We start from the raw sequence: 14250 nt of genomic DNA, 5'->3' as shown, positions 1-14250 counted from the left end.
TTGTAGCACCACATTTCAAATGCTTCGATTCTCTCCTGTTCCGGTTTTCTCACAGTCCATGTCTCAGTACCATATAATGGTGTGTTCCAAACGTACAGTCTCAGAAATTTCTTCTAAAAATTGAGTCCTACGTTTCATACTAGTAGACTTTTCTTGCCCAGGAATCGCATTTTTCCCTGTACTCTTCTGCTTTTAATGTCCTTGCTCCCACCATCATGGGCTATTTTGCTGCCTAGGTAACGCAGTTCCGTAACTTCATCTACTTCGTGATCACCAATTTTGATGTTAAGTTTTTCTCTCATCTTATTTCTGGTACTTCTAATAATTTACGTATCTCTTCGGTTCACTTTCAATCCACATTATGCACGTATCAAATTGTTCATTGCATACAACAGATCCTGCAACTCTTCTTACCTTTCACTAAAGATGGCAATGTGATTACATTTTCACGCAATTTGGGTGCATAGATAGTGAGAAATCAGTAACCAGAACAACCACCTCTGGCCGTAATAACGGCCTTGATACGCCTGGCCATTGAGTCAAACAGAGCTTGGATGGCGTGTACAGGTACAGCTGCCCATGCAGCTTCAACACCATACCACAATTCATCTAGAGTAGTGACTGGCGTATTGTGACGAGCCAGTTGCTCGGCCACCTTTGACCAGACGTTTCCAATTGGTGAGATATCTGGAGAATGTGCTGGCTAGGGCAGCAGTCGAACATTTTCTGTATCCAGAAAGGCCCGTACAGGACCTGCAACATGCGATCGTGCATTATCCTGCTGAAATGTAGGGTTTCGCAGGGATCGAATGAAGGGTAGAGTCACGGCTCGTAACACATCTGAAATGTAAGTGCGAACAAGAGGTGACCGAGACGTGTAACCAATGGCATCCCATAACATCACGCCGGGTGATAAGCCAGTATGGCGATGACGAGTACACACTTACAATGTGCGTTAACCGCGATGTCGCCAAACACGGATGAGACCATCATGATGCTGTAAACAGAACCTGGATTCATCCGAAACAATGACGTTTTGCCATTCGTGCACCCAGGTTCCTCATTGAGTACACCATCGCCGGTGCTCCTGTCAGTGATGCAGCGTCAAGGGTAACCGCAGACATGGTCTCCGGGGTGATAGCCCATGTTGCTGCAAACGTCGTCGATCTGTTCGTGCAGATGGTTGTTGTCTTGCAAACGTCCCCATCTATTGACCCAGGGATCGAGACGTGGCTGCACGATCCATTACAGCCATGCGGATAAGATGCCTGTCATCTCAACTGCTAGTGATACGAGGCCGCTGGCGTTCCGTATTACCCTCCTGAAGCCACAGATTCCATATTCTGCTAACAGTCATTGGATTTCGATCAACGTGAGCAGCAATGTTGCGATACGATAAACTGCAATCGCGATAGGCTACAATCCCACCTCTATCAAAGTCGGAAACTTGATGGTACGCATTTCTCCTCGTTACACGGAGCATCACAACAACGTTTCACCAGGCAACGCCGGTCAACTGCTGTTTGTGTATGAGAAAGCGTTTGGAAACTTTCCCCATGGCAGCACGTTGTAGGTGTCGCCACCGGCGTCAACCTTGTGTGAATGCTCTGAAAAGCTTATCATTTGCATATCACTGCATATTCTCCCTTTCGGTTAAATTTCGCGTCTGTAGCACGTCAACTTCGTGGTGTAGCAATTTTAATGGCCGGTAGTGTAAATTGCACAACAGGATCTAAAGACCACATCCCTGTCTTACACCCTTTTTAATCCAAGCAATTAGTTCCTGGTCTTCCAGTCTTGTAAATATTGAATATTACCTGTCGTTCCTTATAGTTTACCGATATTTTCCTGGAATTTCGAAAACCTTGCACCATTTTACGTTTTTTTTTCGAAGCCGACAAAACCTATGAACGTGTCTTGATTTTTCTTCAGTGTTGCTTCCATTATTAAGCAAAATGTTAGAATTGGCTCCCTGGCGCCTTTACCTTTCCTAAATCCAAACTGATCATCATCCAACGGACCCACAATTTTCCTCTCCATTGATCTGTATACTACTCTTGTCAGAAATTGTGGATACGTGAGCTGTTAAGCTGATTATGCGATAATTCTAACACTTGTCGACTCTTGCTGTTTTCGAACCTGAGTGGACAATCTTTTACCGAAAGTCAGATGGCATACTCCAGACTCTTACATTCAACATACCAATATGAATCGTCGTTTTGTTGCCACATCCCCCATCGGTTTTGGAAATTCTGACGGAATGTTGTCCACCCCTTCTACCTTTTTCTAGCTCAAGTCTTCCAAAACTCTTGTAAATTCTGATTCTAATAATGGATCTCCTATTTCTTCCGCGTCAACTCCTTTTCCTTCTTCCATAACGTCATCAGACAAGGCTTGCCTCTCACAGAGACCTGTAACGTACTCTTTCCACCTATCTGCTCTCTCCTTTGCAGTAACGGTGGAATCCTATTAATTCTTAATGTTACCGTCCTTGCTTTTAATTTCACCAAAGACATGCAGCTATTTTGCCGTAGCTTTCCCGAACTTAATGTTTATTTCATTCCTAACTGACTTGTATTTCCATGTTCCCGAATTTCCCTGAACATTTTCGTACTTTCTTCTTTCGTAGATCAACTGAAGTACAGGGTGTATAAAAAAGAATCGTCCGATTTGGTACGTCCGTATTTCTGAAACTAATAAATATATACAATGATTCTTGTTTTTTGATGAACGGGAAACTCAAAAAAAATTTTTCATACCTTTTCATAGAATTTCAATGTGGCCCCCTTGAGATCCACGTCATATGTCAACGAGGTATTCAAATTTTTCCCACACTGCAGCGAGCATTTCTTGAGTTACAGCTTCCACAGCTGCTGTTATGCGATGTCTCAGTTCATTCATTGTTGTTGGTAATGGACGCACATAAAGAGAGCCTTTTGTAAACCCCCGCAAGAAATAATCACATACAGTCAGGTCCGGTGACTTTTGAGGCCAGTAATGTAAGTCTGAATCATTTGGTCTACGTAGTGCAACCCATCCATCGTTCAGTAAATACTTCGATTTAAAACTTCTCGCACTTCCAGATGCCAGTATGGCGGTGCCCCATCCTTTTGGTAAATGAAGTCGTTCGAATCAGTCTCCAATTGTGTGAAAAGAAAGTTCTCAAGCATATCGAGATATGTACTTCCTGTAACAGTGTTCTCGGCAAAGAAAAATGGACCATACACCTTTACCTGTGAAACTGCACGAAACACATTAAATGTTGGAGGGTCCCTCTCATGTTGTACAACTTCATGTGGTTTTGCCGTACCCCATATTCTCACATTATGACGGTTCCCTTTTCCATTTAAATGGAATGTTGCCTCGTTACTAAACACGAGAACGAAATTACAGAACTCGACACGTTGTTGTTTGTCACCTTCGCAAAGAGCTTCCAGTTCCTGAATTTTGTGTGGTTTCATGTGTAAACGTCGACTCAACTCACGCCTGACGGACATCGTCGGCCTGTTGAGCTGTCCAGCTGCACGGAGAACGGGTTTCTGCAGACTCCTTGTGAAACTATGGCGGATGCGTTCGACATCTGTGTCAGACACTCGGAGACGGCCCGGCGATATACACTACAGGCCATTAAAATTTCTACACCACGAAGATCACGTGCTACAGAGGCAAAATTTAACCGACAGGAAGAAGATGCTGTGATATGCAAATGATTAGCTTTTCGGAGCATTCACACAAGGTTGGCGCCGGTGGCGACACCTACAACGTACTGCCATGGGGAAAGTTTCCAACCGATTTCTCATACACAAACAGCAGCTGGCCGGCGTTGTCTGGTGAAACGTTGTTGTGATGCCTCGTGCAAGGAGGAGAAATGCGTACCATCACGTTTCCGACTACGATAAAGATCGGATTTTTTAGCCTATCGCGATTGCGGTTTATCTATCGCGACATTGCTGCTCGCGTTGGTTGAGATATGGAATCGGTGGGTTCAGGAGGCTAATACGGAACGCCTACTGGATGCCAACGGCCTCGAATCACTAGCAGTCGAGATGACAGGCATCTTATCCGCATGGCTATAACGGATCGTGCAGCCACGTCTCCATTTCTGAGTCAACAGATGTGGACGTTTGCAAGACAACAACCATATGCACGAACAGTTCGACGACGTTTGCAGCAGCAGGGACTATCAGCTTGGTGACTGTGGCTGCGGTTACCCTTGACGCTGCATCACAGACAGGAGCGCCTGCTATGGTGTACTCAACGACGAACCTGGGTGCACGATTGGCAAAACGTCATTGTTTCGGATGAATCCAGGTTCTGTTTACAGCATCATGATGGTCGCATCCGTGTTTGGCGACATCGCGGTGAACGCACATTGGAATAGTGTACTCGTTATCGCCGTACTGGCGTATCACCCGGGGCGTGATGGTATGGGGTGCCACTGGTTACACGTCTCGGCCACCTCTTGTTCGCACTGACGGCACTTTGAACAGTGGTCGTTACATTTCAGATGTGTTACGAGCCGTGACTCTACCCTTCATTCGATCCCTGCGAAACCCTACATTTCAGCAGGATAATGCACGACCGCATGTTGCAGGTCCTGTACAGGCCTTTCTGGATACAGAAAATGTTCGACTGCTGCCCTGGCCAGCCACATTCTCCAGATCTCTCACCAACTGAAAACGTCTGGTCAATGGTGGCCGAGCAACTGGCTCATCACAATACGCCAGTCACTACTCTTGATGAACTGTGGTGTCGTGTTGAAGCTGCATGGGCAGCTGTACCTGTACACGCCATCCAAGCTCTGTTTGACTCAATGCCCAGGCGTATAAAGGCCGTTATTACGGCCAGAGGTAGTTGTTCTGGGTACTGATTTCTCACTACCTATGCACCCAAATTGTGTGAAAATGTAATCACATGTCAGTTCTAGTATAATATATTTGCCAACGCATACCCGTTTATCATCTGCATTTCTTCTTGGTGTAGCAATTTTAATGGCCAGTAGTGTACCTTTACCCAAACAAACTATTTCTCCGAATTATTCATGCCATCGTCTAATGCTCTGTGCTGTAGGACGATCCACACCATACCTAGTACGAAAGTCACGCTGAACAGTTATTACTGACCCGCACTGCGCAAAGCGTGGAACACGAAACGCTTTACATATTTCTTGAGACAGTCACTTTCAAAAAGTAGTCAAAAGGCCTCCAAATGTCTTCTGTTGTCCCGGCACCATTTTTACTACAACTGAAGTTGCCGCACATTGCTGCTACCAGCGAGAATCATGTAAAACTCTGGAGTTTCCTCTTTCAACAGTACGTTGTTCACGCACATACCTCAAATACATATTAGTTATGATTTTTTAAAGATAGGATTCTTCTCTTTGTTACACCCTGTATTTCATCTGTATTCTGCTTCTTCGCACTTACCATAGTTGCACCTGTGTTGTCCTTTTCAATGTCTGTGATTACCCTTTTTAGAGATTTTCATTCCAACTCAACTGAAATGCCTGCTGACCTACTCATTATGGCAATGGTTATAGCCTCATAGAACATTAAGTGTATCTCTTCAGTCCTTAGCCGTTTTTCCGTATTGCGCATTGATTCTTCTTTTGGAAATTTGTGGTAAGGTCTTATGGGACCAAACCGCCGAGGTCGTCGGTCCCTAGGCTTACGAACTACTTAATCTAACTTAAACTAACTTACGCTAAGGACCACGCACACACCCATGCCCGAGGCAAGGGGATTTGAACATCTGAAGGGGGGGGGACCGTGCCAATTCTTCTTGACTAGTCTATTAAATTTCAGCTTACTCAAAATCATTACAAAATTGTGAGCTGTTCCTATATCTACCCCTGATTTCGGGATCTCTACCTAACCACGATAGAATCTTCCCCTATCTCCCAGCCTTTACCACACGCTCATTTCATTTTCGAGTCATCGACCTCTTCTTGTGATTCTTCAACAGAGTATTCGCTACTTCCAATTGATATACTCCCTTGCATAGTGTGGAGATAACACCACAATACAAATAAATGCGTTTTAAAGTACTACCGTCACCAGGGAGGAGGGACAGCTGATGACCGGCTTTGCACTGTGTTCATCAATGAGCTGCTGTTCTGTTCCACTCCGGATGACCTTATTCGGCAAACATGGTGGCGTCCTCCGTAGAGTTCCCATTTCTCCAGTGTTTTGGAGAGGCATGCTGTTGGGAGCCACTGAGTATGACTTCATATCATTAGTGGTAGTGATTGAGGGAATTCTGACGCCAGAGGCTCTGGACATCGTACATCCTCTTATGTTCCCATACGCAGTTGTGCTCCACCTAGCCTCAGCAGGAGATAAAAATATTTTGTTACCCTTCCCAACCGAATAAATGCCTGCACGTAGACCAGAGAGGGTGAAACATGCTGCCAATTTCTTTGCAAATTTGACTCGATTTTATAGTCACTGAAGAAACATCATATACCCTTTGAGCATGTGAAGTTTCATTTCGTTTCCTCCTCCCTTTTGAATACTTTTTTATTGTTTGTCAATACGAATCTCTTATTGTAAAGCTATAATTTTGAGTCAGTCTTCTTCTTATATTATCTAAAAATCATAATTGAGAGGTTGAACTGGTTACGTTGTGAGATGTTCTAGTGACTGTATCAGTAACAGAATAAAAAGAAAGAGATCAATCCTCTCCTTTTTAATTACCAACAACATTACAAAACTTCTCTTCCTGTCAACATTAATAAGAAGAACAATTACGATATCCCTTGTTGGATTACCACTCTTCCAGATCTTCAGACATTTAATGTCTACTTCTGAAGAAGGTTTTGTTTTTGAGTCTTCTATTCATTGCGATGTTCAGCTTTAAGGATCCACGTAGATTATTCGCTGTCCAGTAATGCCATCTATCCTCCTTCCATTAGGACGTTTGAATGCGACTAAAATTTCGTCTGTTTGACCTTACAATCTGGCGTCCCTTCGCTAGGTGCTTCTGTCTATTGGCAAAGGATAGGCACATATGCTGTTCTAGACTCCTGGACTACGTACGCTCGCTGTATGGCGGGGAACTACACTCCTGGAAATTGAAATAAGAACACCGTGAATTCATTGTCGATGGAAATTTTTTAATCAGTAACTGTAAAGCGTCACTTAATCTGCGACAGTCATTGGGCATTGTTACGAGCACGTGAATTTTGGCAGCGTTCGAGTGTGAAACTTTGAGAAAAACAACAGTGTCACAAAGAAAAAGCCCAAAAAAGGTCTCCTGCTGTCAAAAGCCTTCTCTGAACTTAGTATTGGATTGTTGTTTTCATTTGTAATTGCCCATGTTTATGTTGTCATCTATCCACCTTTTATTAGGTCATCAACTCTCTTGGAATCTAGAAAACACTGTTGATCCTTCATGTTTTCTGGTGTCATCTGCCCACCTTTGATTAGAACGTTTACTCTGTCCTATATCCTTGAATTTAGAAAACAACTGCCTCTCTCTGCCTACCATGCCACTAGATGACATTGTTCCAATCATGACCATATCATTTTCGTAGCAATGATAATGCAGTTTACCACTCAGTTTTGCTCCATGACTCATTTATTTGACTTCAAGGACATCTATGGAAGCGCTAAACAGTTGTGAAATGATTCTGCCTTCTTTTTTCACCCGTACATGTTTCGTGATACTTCACCATTATCAACATATATCCTATTACATTAAAAATTTAGGCCCATGGAATAATATGATAACATTGATTATTCTCACTAAGAACATAATATAAGAAAAGGGGAACCTTATTTTGTGCAACGTACGGCAGCCACATATCTCTTTTATGGAAGGAAATTCCTTTCTTTTTTTTTCAGTATTACAATACAATACTTTACTCCCCAATCTTTTGGGTACAGCACCCTATTTTTCCACACAATCTCCATTCAATGCGATGGACTTACGCAACCATACTGTGGTTGCCTGTATGCCTGCATAGCACCATTCTCCTAATCGACGGAGGAGCCAACGCCTTGCTACATCAATAAACTCCCCATCAACCTCGTAACGCTCAAGCAATTCCGCTGAGATGGCCCTTCGTTCCTCTTTATGATCTTCAGTTATGGGGCTAAGAGTCCAACGGGCACACACCTTTAAGTATCCCAACTTGCGGACAAGTGAGTCAGCATCACCAACAGAGACGTCAAGTGAAGCAACGTGGTGTTTCATCGTGTTCTGTAGATCACCTCGAATGAAAGTGTCCTCACATTCCAACATTGCAGCAGTCACAGTTATTTACGGCCGTTCGGCATGCAAGAGATCGAAAAGGTTTGTGCGACCTCATTGCGATGAAGACAGACCTCTCGTCCAACGATTCAGCTTGCTTTTGCTCACTGCCAGGTCTCCGTAGACATTCTACAAGCGCCTATGAATACCTGCGATGCTCTGTTTTTCCATCAAAAGAACCCAATGAGAGCGCTCTGCTTAGAGCGCACCTTCATTACGGACGCCATTCTGGAGGCTATGTACAATGCCGCCAACCATCGGAACTTCATGAAACTACAGGCGCTGAAGTGCGAATATTCCACAATGTCCCACAACAAATTCCGCATGTTTTCAATCGAAACTATACGAGAAAATAAATTTGTTGCACTACTTATCGAGCGTCACTCGTACTAATACTGGGCATAAAACAGGAACTTCACTGAATTTCATGAAGTACTGAGAAGTTCAGTTTACAGGATATGTGCACATGATTACTGTTAACATTAATGAACACATCATTTTATTGCTACTCATGCAACTAAACTTGAAAATACACTCCTGGAAATTGAAATAAGAACACCGTGAATTCATTGTCCCAGGAAGGGGAAACTTTATTGACACATTCCTGGGGTCAGATACATCACATGATCACACTGACAGAACCACAGGCACATAGACACAGGCAACAGAGCATGCACAATGTCGGCACTAGTACAGTGTATATCCACCTTTCGCAACAATGCAGGCTGCTATACTCCCATGGAGACGATCGTAGAGATGCTGGATGTAGTCCTGTGGAACGTCTTGCCATGCCATTTCCACCTGGCGCCTCAGTTGGACCAGCGTTCGTGCTGGACGTGCAGACCGCGTGAGACGACGCTTCATCCAGTCCCAAACATGCTCAATGGGGGACAGATCCGGAGATCTTGCTGGCCAGGGTAGTTGACTTACACCTTCTAGAGCACGTTGGGTGGCACGGGATACATGCGGACGTGCATTGTCCTGTTGGAACAGCAAGTTCCCTTGCCGGTCTAGGAATGGTAGAACGATGGGTTCGATGACGGTTTGGATGTACCGTGCACTATTCAGTGTCCCCTCGACGATCACCAGTGGTGTACGGCCAGTGTAGGAGATCGCTCCCCACACCATGATGCCGGGTGTTGGCCCTGTGTGCCTCGGTCGTATGCAGTCCTGATTGTGGCGCTCACCTGCACGGCGCCAAACACGCATACGACCATCATTGGCACCAAGGCAGAAGCGACTCTCATCGCTGAAGACGACACGTCTCCATTCGTCCCTCCATTCACGCCTGTCGCGACACCACTGGAGGCGGGCTGCACGATGTTGGGGCGTGAGCGGAAGACGGCCTAACGGTGTGCGGGACCGTAGCCCAGCTTCATGGAGACGGTTGCGAATGGTCCTCGCCGATACCCCAGGAGCAACAGTGTCCCTAATTTGCTGGGAAGTGGCGGTGCGGTCCCCTACGGCACTGCGTAGGATCCTACGGTCTTGGCGTGCATCCGTGCGTCGCTGCGGTCCGGTCCCAGGTCGACGGGCACGTGCACCTTCCGCCGACCACTGGCGACAACATCGATGTACTGTGGAGACCTCACGCCCCATTTGTTGAGCAATTCGGCGGTACGTCCACCCGGCCTCCCGCATGCCCACTATACGCCCTCGCTCAAAGTCCGTCAACTGCACATACGGTTCACGTCCACGCTGTCGCGGCATGCTACCAGTGTTAAAGACTGCGATGGAGCTCCGTATGCCACGGCAAACTGGCTGACACTGACGGCGGCGGTGCACAAATGCTGCGCAGCTAGCGCCATTCGACGGCCAACACCGCGGTTCCTGGTGTGTCCGCTGTGCCGTGCGTGTGATCATTGCTTGTACAGCCCTCTCGCAGTGTCCGGAGCAAGTATGGTGGGTCTGACACACCGGTGTCAATGTGTTCTTTTTTCCATTTCCAGGAGTGTATCTTTTAGAATGATTTGTCCAGGAGAGAAGATTTTGAATTAGATTTGAAACTTGCGTCGCCACCTGTCAGACATTTTAAGTTGTTGGTCAAATGATCAAAAAGTTTTATTGCTGCGTAGTGAACTCCTCTCTGAGCCACTGACTGCTTTAACAGTGATAAATTAGATCCATTTCCGCCTCAAGTGTTATAGGTATGTACATCACTGTTCTTCTCAAATTATGAGGAATTATTTGTGATGAATTTCATTAGGCGAAATATGTATTGCGGCATCACATGACATCTGTGGGTGAATGCCACATATTATTCTTACTGCTCGCCTTTGTGCCGTCAATACTTTCTTTCTGTTTGATAAGTTACCAAAAAAAAGTAATCTGTACGAGATTGTTGTATGGAAATATACAAAACATGTCAGAAGTTACATACGTTTGTTTCGAAGATTAGTAGTCGTATGACGAGTGAAAGTAAATGAACTTAATCTCAGTAATATGCTTCTTCCAGCTCAAATTTTCATCAATATGTACTCTCAAAAATTTGGACCATTCTACCATAGTTACTGACTCCTGCTCATGTGCTGCATCAACTGGTGTGATTCTCTTTATTACACAGAACTGAACGTAGTGTGTTGTTTTCAAAATTTAGGCAGAATCCAATTTGAGACAACCATGTCATAATTCTTTGAGAAATATCATTTACTAACTCTTCTGTTGCTTTCTCTCTAATAGGATTATAAGACTACTATCATCTGCAAAAATTACCAGTTTCGCTTGTTGAATGTTAAATGGAAGGTCACATATAAAATTAATAGGAATGGACCCAAAATTGAATCTTGTGGAACTCTCGTTGTGATTTTTTTTTTTTTTTACCCCAGTCACTGAAGTTTTCTACCTTTACGACACTGTCTTAATTATTCAGCACAATTATTTGTATTCTGTTTGTCGAGTATGATTCAAATCAGCTGTTTGCAAAGACAACAGTTCCGTAAAACTTGAGTTTTTCTAAGAGAGTATCGCGATCTGTACGCTCTCTTTATTACACAGAACTGAATGTAGTGTGTTGTTTTCAAAATTTAGGCAGAATCCAATTTGAGACAACCATGTCATAATTCTTTGAGAAATATCATTTACCAACTCTTCTGTTGCTTTCTCTCTAATAGGATTATGTGGTGTCACCGCCAGACACCACACTTGCTAGGTGGTAGCTTAAATCGGCCGCGGTCCATTAGTACATGTCGGACCCGCGTGTCGCCACTGTGTGATCGTAGACCGAGCGCCACCACACGGCAGGTCTAGAGAGACGGACTAGCACTCGCCCCAGTTGTACGACGACGTTGCTAGCGACTACACTGACGAAGCCTTTCTCTCATTTGCCGAGAGACAGAACAGCCTTCAGCTAAGTTAATGGCTACGACCTAGCAAGGCGCCATTAACCATTTGTAACGTTGCATGTACCTCAAGATAGAGTCTCACTTGTATCATCCAGAATGCTGTATACCAAAGGACAATATAAAAGTTAAGTGTTCTAGTAGCTACGTTCTTTTCTTTATCACATTCATTACGAATCCTGTTCCTGACTTAACGCCAGATGGCGTGAGTTGACGCGTGCCCTTTCGGCTACTTCACTGTGGACTGGCTGCCTTAACAGTCCACTACAGATTATACGACTACTATCATCTGCAAAAAGTACCAGTTTCGCTTGTTGAATGTTAAATGGAAGGTCACATATATAATTAATAGGAATGGACCCAAAATTGAATCTTGTGGAACTCTCGTTCTGATTTTTTTTTTACCCCATTCACTAAAGTTTTCTATCTTTACGACACTGTCTTAACTATTCAGCACAATTATTTGTATTCTGTTTGTCGAGTATGATTCAAATCAGCTGTTTGTAAAGACATCAGTTTCGTAAAACTTGAGTTTTTCTAAGAGAGTATCACGATCTGTACGCTCGAAGGCCTTGGAGACATAATAAAAAATACCAACTGGTGATATAGTATTATTTAAGGCTTGCACTATCTGATGAGTGAATGTACTGCTGAAATAGAATTACCAGCTAAGCATGCTTTCTCGAATCCAAACTTTTGTGTACTACTTAAATTGTTTCCACTTAAGTGAGCGACTATTCTCGAAAACATTTTTTTTTTCTGACTTGAAGAAAGAAGTCAGTAAAGTAATTGGATGATAACTGTTTAAGTCTGTCTTCTCATCTTTCTTCTGAAGTGGTTTAATAATTGCAGATTTTAACCTGTCTGGAAAAATTCCCTGTGCCATTCATGCACTGCTCTCATCACTAAGGACATTGCTTACTAAGTTGGACAAACTTTTGTAAATTTTGTTTGAAATTCCTCCTGCCTCGCAAAAGCTTTCGTTTTCAGAAATTTTATAATTATATTAATTTTAGTGGAAAATGATGATGCTACTTCTAGTTGCTTAAAGTTTTGTTGCATGACCTTTCTAATATATTCTCTAGCATCTTCAACTGAACCATTCAATACTATATTTGGTGCTATGTTACGAAAGTGTTTGTTAAAAGTACTTGCAGCTTGTGAATTATCAGTTATGACATTGCCATTTAGTTTAAGTATTATGGAATTTTGTACGCTGACTGGCTGTCCTGTCTCTCTCTTTTGACGATTATCCACGGCTTAAGTGTCTTTTTTTAATTGATCGCTTAGATAATTTTTTAGGAAAGGAACATTCAAATATGATTTAATAGCTCATTAGCAATTGGGTGCACATTAATTGTTTCGGCCTGAGCACTGTGCATAAAAATGCTATCTGTCAATGTCCCACTATTGTGCTGCAAACGAATGGAAAATTGACTACCGAAATTATATTAGAACACTCAAATAATAATTCTACTTAATTTTTCCTGTCAGTATCTTTTAAGAAATTTACATTGAAAACACCACAAACTAATAACCGTTTTTTCCTGTCTGACAGGTAGCTCAGTAATGCATCTACATTTCTCATACAGAGCTGAAAGTTTTCTATAGGGGATCTGTAGACAGTTGCAATTATTAGAGAAGTATTCTGCACTAACAAGTCACAAGCACATGCTTCTAGGTTCTGATCAACACAAAAACTCTTTGTTTCTTTATTTTTCACTTTGTGTCCAACTTTAACATATGTTAAAATTCCTCCTTTCGCAGTGTTAACTCTATACGGAAATGAAGCACGTCTGTAATCCCTGACATTTAACTTATCTCTCCGTGTGGTTACATGGTGTTCAGAGACACAGGACAGCTATCCCTTCAGAAATTTCCACATTTTCTAGGCATACAATAAGTTAGTCTGTCTTGTTTGTCAACTCCCTAACATACTGATGAAAGATATTGATTTTATTTTCCTGGAAACTGCTACATAATTTATGGTCTTGTAGTGCTCTAATTTCTTTGGCCACATTAGATTTTTTTTTTAAATAGATCAGAAGCTGAATCATGTGCTGCAGCCCTCTTTGTGTTACAGGCTGGAATTCCTGCGCTGGGATTCATGCCGATAAACAACACTCCACCACTTCCGCACGGAATAGACGAGTACATTACAGCAGCCTCCCTGCTGCGTGGCATCGACATCTTCCAGGGTGTGCTCCAGGAGGTCGCCAACGTCCTGTAGAGGTCTCCAGGGCCGCCACTTACCCACTTAGCTGGGCGCCGCTCGTGGTTGAAAACACCAACCCTTCCGTACCCATATTCGATTAAGACATTATGGGCAACATTTACACTATACACAGCATTTAATTTCACAAAGTAACAGTCAAAAACTTTAGGACTTCTTCGAAGTCACCAAGCACAGACATCACATTTCACAGAAGAACTTTTTGTAAGCTTCGCCTATGACAAACCACAATAAACATTGGAATACGCAGTATATAACTGAAGACACAGCTCTGGTGTGGAAAATAAAAACTGTTCAGAGAACAAAAATACCTTGTTGTTTTACTGGGGTGAAATAAATCAAGTTTATGTGTATTATGTGGTTGAGTTTCAATGCTCCTTTAAGCTGCTTTTCAGAAGAAGTGCAGATGACTTCTGATATATACTG

The 14250-nt window shown here is 43.2% G+C and overlaps 1 protein-coding gene across 1 annotated transcript in view; it reads left to right on the top strand.

Annotated features, from left to right (window-relative positions):
* LOC126195701 (aminoacylase-1-like) overlaps positions 1-13821 on the top strand; it is a 120290-nt gene extending 106469 nt beyond the window's left edge. Inside the window, exon 7 of the mRNA XM_049934329.1 lies at positions 13675-13821. Within this exon, the coding sequence (XP_049790286.1) occupies positions 13675-13821 (147 nt within the window). The remainder of the gene's footprint in view (positions 1-13674) is intronic.
* Positions 13822-14250: the final 429 nt, after the last annotated feature.

This window comes from Schistocerca nitens, chromosome 7 (genome assembly GCF_023898315.1).
Source record: "Schistocerca nitens isolate TAMUIC-IGC-003100 chromosome 7, iqSchNite1.1, whole genome shotgun sequence".
Lineage (NCBI taxonomy): Eukaryota > Metazoa > Arthropoda > Insecta > Orthoptera > Acrididae > Schistocerca > Schistocerca nitens.
Note: the sequence above shows the minus strand (reverse complement) of the source record. Positions and strands in the feature narration are given on the sequence as shown.